Source organism: Elephantulus edwardii, unplaced genomic scaffold (genome assembly GCF_000299155.1).
Source record: "Elephantulus edwardii isolate Elephantulus edwardi_28Jun2011 unplaced genomic scaffold, EleEdw1.0 scaffold00035, whole genome shotgun sequence".
Classification (NCBI taxonomy): Eukaryota; Metazoa; Chordata; class Mammalia; order Macroscelidea; family Macroscelididae; genus Elephantulus; species Elephantulus edwardii.
In genome coordinates this window covers 11,801,163-11,809,459 of record NW_006399785.1, presented here as the reverse complement: position 1 = coordinate 11,809,459, position 8,297 = coordinate 11,801,163, and the positions used below count along the sequence as shown (strand labels likewise).

The 8,297-nt window shown below is 44.7% G+C and overlaps 1 protein-coding gene across 1 annotated transcript in view; it reads right to left on the bottom strand.

Annotated features, from left to right (window-relative positions):
• Positions 1-8,297, bottom strand: part of PROM1 (prominin 1) — a 135,534-nt gene that overhangs the window by 76,524 nt on the left and 50,713 nt on the right. The window contains exons 5-7 of the mRNA XM_006884535.1: positions 6,272-6,392; positions 3,118-3,181; positions 1,556-1,645 (exon numbers count right to left, since the gene is read on the bottom strand). Of these exons, the coding sequence (XP_006884597.1) occupies positions 1,556-1,645; positions 3,118-3,181; positions 6,272-6,392 (275 nt within the window). The remainder of the gene's footprint in view (positions 1-1,555; positions 1,646-3,117; positions 3,182-6,271; positions 6,393-8,297) is intronic.

Sequence of the window (8,297 nt, the reverse complement as noted above, 5' to 3'; positions counted from 1 at the left end):
AAAAAAGAAGAAAAAAACAACAACAAAAAAACCCGTCTGGCAATGACATGTCTGACAAGGGACCCATCACTAAAACTTATAGAAATCCATAACATTGCAGAAAAAAAAAGAACAAATACAGAATGAGAAGAAAGGACATGAGAAGATACTTCACCAAAGACCATGTTTGGATGACCAGCAGGCACATGAAGAAATGCTCATGATCACTGGCTAGCTGCCAGGTGCAAATCAAAACCACAATGAGCTATATTCAATAACCAGCAATGTCCAGTAAGACAGCAAACAACAAATGCTGGCAACAGTACACAGAGATCAGAATTCTCGCCCATTGAGGATGGGAGTGTAAAACGGTGCAGCCCCTATGGAAGGTAGCTTGGCACTATCTTAGACATTTGGGAATAGAAATATCATTTTTTTTCTTTTCTGACAATTAAGTCTTTTCTTTTCCATGTAGGAGAAATATCATTTGATTCAGCAATCTGACTACTAGATCGTAGCCCAAAGAAAGAGGAGCTGCCACATGGACAGATCTATGCGCAGCCATTATTGACCACAACATTATTTACAATAGAAGTGAGATGGAAATAATCCCAAGGGTCTATCAATGGAAAATGGTTAAAGAAACTGTGATGCATTCATACAGTGAAGTACTACTCAACATTAAATGGTAAAAGATTCACAAAACACTGCATAACGTAGCTGCATCTAGAGGGAATTGTGCTAAGTGAAGGCAGTCAGTCACAAAAGGACAAATACTGCATAAGACAAAGATTATATAAAAGCTAAGGGAAGGTTTATACATAGATAGAAGCATTCATTCTTAGATGGTTACCAGGGACGGTAAGGGAGGAAAAATAAATAAATAGATAACACAAACATTGAAAAGGGGGAGAGAAAAGCAGTATATAAGGGGATGATCAGGCATTTTAATAAATTACATTAGTAAACCACAGCTAGCTTTGGTTTCTTCAGGTATATTCCCTGTAGAGGAATTGCTGGGTCAAATGGTATTTCTGTTTCCAACTATCCGAAGAGCGCCAGAGAGCCTTCCACAGTGGCTGCACCTTTTTCCATTCCCACCAGCAGGCAATAAGAGTTCCAGTCTCTCCACAACCTTGTCAACATTTGTTGTTTGCTGCCCTACTGAACTTTGCTATTGTTGCTGGGGTTTAGGGAAGTGGATTGGGGGAGAGGGGAGGGAGGAAATGATGCAATAATCAGTGAATTTATTTTTTTTTTAAATAACTCAGTAGTAGGGAGGGACATGTGCAATAATGAAAATTCTACTTTTCTGTAAACTTTCATTAAAAGCACAATTTTTGAAAGTACAGTTAATGTTTGTTTATAAAATAAAATGTGCATGAATGATTAATTAGAAAATCAATGTGCTTTCTAAATATTCATTCAAACCACATGAAAGAAAAGTAAGAACAAGAAAAGGGACTTTTGTTTATTAAAATTAATTAATAATAATAAAATTTAAAAAAAAAGAAAAGAAAAGGGGCTTTGAGCCCACAGACCCAAGGCCTTCTGGGCTGCCCCTTTCTCTGCTTACCTATTGTCATGGCCTTGATGTCATCAAGAACAGGGATCACTTTAGGTCTTAGTCTATTATGAATCTTGCCTCCTAGTAACGGTTTAATATCTAGATTCAAAGAAGGAGAAGAGATGGTGAGGGGAGGGATCATTGCTCGCTTGATCTCTCAGTGCACACTCACTTCGTAGGTCAGGGCCTCAACACCTGAAACGTGTTTCTGTCCCTCTGCCCGACAATCCCATCTCTCATTCTAAGCTCTATACCAAGCTTGGACTCTGGGGTGGCGATCTCGTGTCACTCCTCAATATCCCCACGGTGGCTCAGTGAGACGCTGCGGATGAGAAATTCATCCCCCCACGCTTGGCACTGTACATAGATTCATCATTTTTTTGTTTTAATTTTTATTTTATTATTTTTGTATGAGTGTACCGTCAAATCAGATCTGACTGGTAGAGGAGAAGATTGTCCCTCCTTCCCCTGCAGAGCATCTGGTGGATTCGAACCGTGCGCCTCTGGGATTGTAGTTGCAACTCCTTACCACTAGGCCACCAGAGCTCCCCAGAGTCATCATCTTGAGCCAGAGCCGCCTAATCTCTAGTCTCTTCAACTGAAAAAATAAACCATTTGACATCAAGTCACCTCTGACCCATCTCAAACCCAGAGGGATGTTGTCATTGTACTAGATGGCCTTTCTTCTGAGCTACCTTTGGAAGGACTTGAACTTTCAACCTTTTAGTTAAAAGCTGAGTGTGTTACCAGCCAATGCCTTCAGGGATTCAAGCTCTCAGCGTTGGCATGGCTGGCAACGGGGCAAGGTTCACTGTGAGGGGATCTTGTGTACTGTGGAATCTTTAGTAAGACCTTGATATCTACCTACAGATGTCAGTTGTCCAATCCTTCATTCTCTTTGACATTGTGACAATCAGAAATGGCCCCCAGACATGCCCAACGTTGTCTGGAATGTTCTGTGCCGTCAAGTTGACTGGGACTCCTATCAACCCTATGCATAATAACTCTGAACTTTGCTGTATCCTGAACCAACCTCACCATCTCTGACACACCTGACCCTTTCACCCTATTATAACTGACCCTCCAGTTACTGTGTACACGCATCTCATCCAGAGTCATCCTCTCCTGCGCTGTCCCTCCACCTTTCCAATGTCCTTATCATATGACTGGTCCCTCCTGGAAGCATGCCCAAAGCAGCAAATTAAAAAATGGTTATCTGAGAACCAGCAGAAGGAGGCTGTGTGCCAGTCCCTGTGGCCATACGTGGAAGGGCATCCCAGTTTCCCTGGGGAAGTCCACCAGTCTTTCACAGACGACCCAAGAGAGAAGATCACCAATCTTGGGGAAACAAAGAACAAGCATTATGACAAGAAAACAAAAAAGGTTCTGAAAATGAATGCTTGAGCTGGCTCCCTGAGTAACAAGTGTGCTCACTCCACATTCTAGGGACCTTTTTTCCTCTTCCTCCTGGCCTCCAGTGTCATGTAGAGATCTATTTTATCGGTAGTAGCCACAGCATGTTTTAACGAAACACAAAGCCCAAAGCACGAAGCAACAGTAAATTTACTCACGGTCCAGATCCAAGACTGCTCTGTCCTTAGTGGTGTTGTACTGGCTCACTAAATAGTCCATTTGCTTTTTAAAAAAGAAAATAAATTCCATTAAACTTCCTCTTCTAAGACACTTATCTTGAATGCAAAACAGAAGATTTTTTAAAAAATCCAACAATTATCAAGTTCACAGAGATGATCACATTTTTAAAAATTATTATTATTATTCATTTTAAAGAACATTTACAGAGATTTTGGATTTGCATTCATTTATTGTTGCACTTTTCTCCCTGGCCATCCCACATCCCACCTCCAGTTCACTCTTCCAAATGCCTTCCTACTGTTGATTACATTTTCTGACACAGAGTTTTCACTAGGACTCCAAAGCTTACTGGCTGGAAACATCATTTGTTATTTCTTCGGATTCTGCAGACGGGCCTTGGGGTGTTCAGACGGGAGCTGGCAGGCCTGGGCAGGTGAGGGTCTCTATACATGGTCTCTCATCTTCTGAGCCACTAACATGCACATCTTTATATGGTCGTCCCAGAGAAATGAAGAGCAGGCACTGGAAAGCCTGCAAATGTGAATTCAGTACTAACACGAGGTCACGCCCACTGGCTTCTATTGGTCAGAACAAGGCACATGGACAACTCAGCTTTGGGGCTTAGAAAGGAGATCCACTTCTTGCTGGGAAGACCACAGAGAAGCCATTTGTAGTCTACCACCCGTGGTACTACGTGGTGGGTACGGAAGCTCTGAAGGGCTCCTCACTGCCTGACGACCTCACCGCATGGACTATTACCCTCACTCTCTGGTAACACCACATGCTCAACGTTCAGACTCAAACCCGCCGCTGTCAAGACAGAACCACCTCACAGCCAAACGCCCAGTGGGTTTCTGAGATTCTAAATCGCATGGGAAGAGACTGCCCCTCTTCCGCCTTGAGTGCACTGGTGGACTCAAAGTACCTGAGAGGCACCACCTTGGGATACCAGAGCAGTTACCTATAGACTGGGCCACCAGGTACCATGAGCTACCATTTTTTTATAACTCAAGGTTGTCAGATTGACTCCAAATCACGGTCCAAGGGAGCCTTCGCTTTGTCCTATGATCAGCTGGTAGGTTCAAACATCAGTCCAACAATAACCCACTGCAACCCCAGAGATCACTCAGTCTTTAATTGCTATATTCCTTAGGGAGCTCTGGTGGTTTAGTGATAAAGAAACTGTACTGCCAACCCAAAGATTGGTGGTTCAAATCCACCAGCTGCTCACAGATAGAATCATGGGCCGTCTCCTTCCATGTGATTTACAGCCTCTAAAAAAGTCTCTGGAAGATCAGTTATGAGCTGGTTCCAACTCAAGGACAACGAAAGAGAGAGATCACTTTTCCTGATTTAACAGTTCTGACTATTCACATTTTCGAATCACCCAGTTCTACAGCAAGACAGTTAGGCTGTTGAGCACTGCTATTACCAGGTGTCACCAACTTGACGACAACTCACAGGGTCCCTATGAGAACAGATTGAATCCTCTATCCTGTACCAGACTCACACTCCACAGTGCTCAAGGCCACGGTTACAGTAACCACGTCAATCCATCCTGTTGAGGTGGAACCAAGTTAATTTGGACTCTTGTTGTTGTTGTATGCTGTCAGGTCAGAACTTACCGGTAGCCAACCCTCCAGCAGGTTTTCAGACATGGAAGATTTCTTATCCTTTTCTCTCAGAGCAATTGGTGGATTTGAACCATATGCCTTTGGGATGCACCGGATCACCAGAGGTCCCTATCTAGACTCACAGGGGCCCTAACAGACAGAGTAGCACTGCCTTGTAAGACTTCCTAAATTGTAATCTTTACAGATGGAGCTTTGGTGGCCTAGTGATAAGGTGTCGCACTGACAACCCAAAGATACGGGGTTCAAATCTACTCGTGACTCTCTGGAAAACTCAATGTCACATAACAACAATGGCCAGGTCTTTCTCCTGAGAAGCACCTAGTGGGCAGGGACCACCAGCCTCCGGATTAGAGTTGACCAGTTAAACACTGTGCTAACATGGCTCCTTGAACTAAGAGTCAACATCTTTGAATCTATTTTGTAAACTATGATTCATCTGTTAATGGTCTATTAACCTTCTAAGCCCAGTTGTGGTTTTTTTTAAAAAGATTGGTTCCACCTTCTCAAATATTTTCCACCATGTCTGTTTCTCCGAAAGTGATGACAGATAAAGATCCACTCACACTTACTCACAAGGGCCCCTAAACATCCACCAGCCTCTGGCTCTTCCACTTCTGCCAACGTTCAAGTGGGAAAAAAAGAAATATGCAAAATATTTCTCTTGGAGAGTTTATGATGACAGGTGAGAACACCATATGAACTTTTATGTGGAGACAGGGAAAGTGAAACCTCACCCTGCACAAGGAACTGAGAACGTCAGACAGGAGGAGCTCCGGGCACAGCCGCTAGAGGGCTGAGCCACTAAGTCAATGGCTGGGTCTCTTCGGTGGTTCAAATCCACCAGTTGCTCCTCAGGAGAAAGGTGGGAACCTCCTTCCATGCTCTTTACAGCCTCAGAAACCTGCTGGGGAGGGAGGTGGGTGTTGGGGAATGCTAGGGAGGAGGGGGAGGCCTCTGGCCCGGTCAGATCGCCTAGCTTCAGCTAAGTGCAAGCCCAAGACGCCTGCCTCATCTGTTGAGCTGGGAGTGGTCTGCACTGAGCTGAGGTTCTCCTGTCCAATCCGCATGTCCCACGTCTACAATCCCACCTCGTCCTGTCTTCTTGTTTACTCGCCTGTATATATATATATTCACTGCAACTCCCAATAAAGTTGAGTTTGGCTCTTTGCAGTGCTCCTGGAGAGGTGTGTCTCCATCACACTTACTGCCATCAGGGTGTCACTGTTCCCTGCCAGCAAATGGACAGCGACAAGTGGGGATCAGTTATGAGTTAGTTCTGACACCACAGCAATGACTTTGACTTTCTGACTCTTTTGGAAACCACTCACCGAGCCTTCATTTCCTCATCTACAGAATCATCTCATTTCCTCATCCACAGCGGTAATGCCTGCCCCCTGATGCAACACTGGTGTTCTAGAAGGTCCGAGTGGACTGCAACCACATTCAGGAACCCTGAAGGGGCTGACAGGCAAGATGGGGGATGGAGGCATGTTCGTACCTCCGGGAGTTCATTCAGGAACTTGCGCAGGTCTCTGAGATTGCTGTCTGCGAGTCTTCGCGTGGTCCTGATGTGGGTCCTGATGTGGTGGTTGGCCAGAAAGCCGTAGAGGATGCCTAGGCTGGAGGGAGAGGGAGCACAAGGATGAGATGGTCACTGGGAGTGTGGTCATCGGGTTGGAAAGGGCAGTGGGAGACCACCAGGGCCGCTCTGCCGAGTGCACCAGGACCCGGTGTTCCAGCTGTTCTACTAAAATCCCACAGTCACTCCACCATCAAGGGTGCACCAGAAACCCAGCCCAGTCCCTCCGAGAAGGCCAGCATCTATTTAAGACTAAAGTGGCCCCAAATGGGGTGCTAATGCATTTGACAACTTAACAAAAGGTTGGTGGTTCAAAGTCATCCAGAGGTGCCTCAGAAGAAGGGCCTGACAACATGGTTCCCAAAATCATCAGCCAGGAAAAGGCCCACGAAATGCAGTTTGGTTTTTTGTTTGTTTGTTTTGTTTTTATATGTGTGTACCGTCAAATCGGATCTGACTCGTACAAGAGGCGGTTGTTCCTCCATCTTCAGCAGAGCATCTGGTGGACTTGAACCACGCACCTCTGGGATTGCAGTGCAACTTCTTGCCACTAGGTCACCAGAGCTTGCCGAAATGCAGTTTTACTTAGTCTTCATGTGTCAAAATCAACTCAATGGAAACCAGTTCGGATGTTACGTGTGACTCTTATACATGGAACAGTATTCAGAAGAAGTCATGGAGGAATTATCTCAGTGGTAAAGGATATAAGGCAGCAAGTCCAATAGAGTTTCTCTCTCACACTGATTCAAAGGTGTCACTTCTCCTGGGCTTTCTCCACATACAGCTCATCTGCATATACCTCTCTACCCCATAAACAGGACTGCAGGCAAGTCTATCAAAATGATGGGTTTTTAAATGTTTTTAGTCCAATAATGTCAGTTTGAGGACTAAGGTGCTTCTGGTTCAGGCTGTGGATTTTTTTTTCAATCACTTGCTATGCATCTGAGAGCTGGGCAATGACTAAGGATGGCAAAAGAAGAGTTGACACCTTTGAGCTGCGGTGTTGGAGAAGAGTACTGAACATCCCACGGATGGCCAAAAGAATACACAAGTATGTTGTGGAAAGGGTGCAGCCAGAGTGCTCCTTGGAGGCAAAGATGATAAAGCTTCATCTTACATAGTACTCTAAAGTCTTCTGATTGACCCCGTTTCCCAGCATCATGACCTTTTCCAAGGTAGTCACACTGGTGTCAAGCACAAGATCAAGGCACTGATGCTGTGAAAAGTCAGTTCTGAGGCTTGTGGGGAGGAGGCGAGAGACCAGGGCTTTGCTGATTTCTGGGTACATTCATATCATGAAAATTCAAACAATATCATACTATGACAGGTTTGGAAGCAGGAATGGTACCTACTTCCTAAATAACATGTCTCTGGAAACTCTATGAATGTTGATAAATGTTGATAGTTGTAGAGGGGCTTCAGGCCTTTTGTTCATAGGGTCACTATGAGTCGTGCTCAACTCGAAGGCAATCAACAACAAACAACATATGATTCAGTGACTGGGGTAAAGGAGGCAGGTGTGTCAGTGACAACAGATTGGCACAGGACAGAGCAGGGTTTAAGGCTGTTGTACACAGGGTCGCTATGAGTAGCAGGTAACTGGACAGCATATAACAACTTGTATGATGCCATCACTCAATCCACATGTATACACTTCCACAAACAGGGTTTGAAAGTGTCATTTTAAAAAGCAGTTTCTGTTCAGAAAGGGTCCTCTGGTGTCCCAGGCCATAGGAAGCTATGTTGTAACACAAAGCCTGAACTTCACTGATGGTTCGAATCCACTGGCAACTCCTCTCGGGCAACTTAAATCTACCAGAAGCTCTTTAGAAGACAGATGGGTAATCTCCTGTGTGGTTTACAGCCTCAGAAGCCCTACCATCAGCTATGAACTGATAGCAACACATTTTGGGTTAAGTTTGGGAAACAAACCCAAAGATTTTTT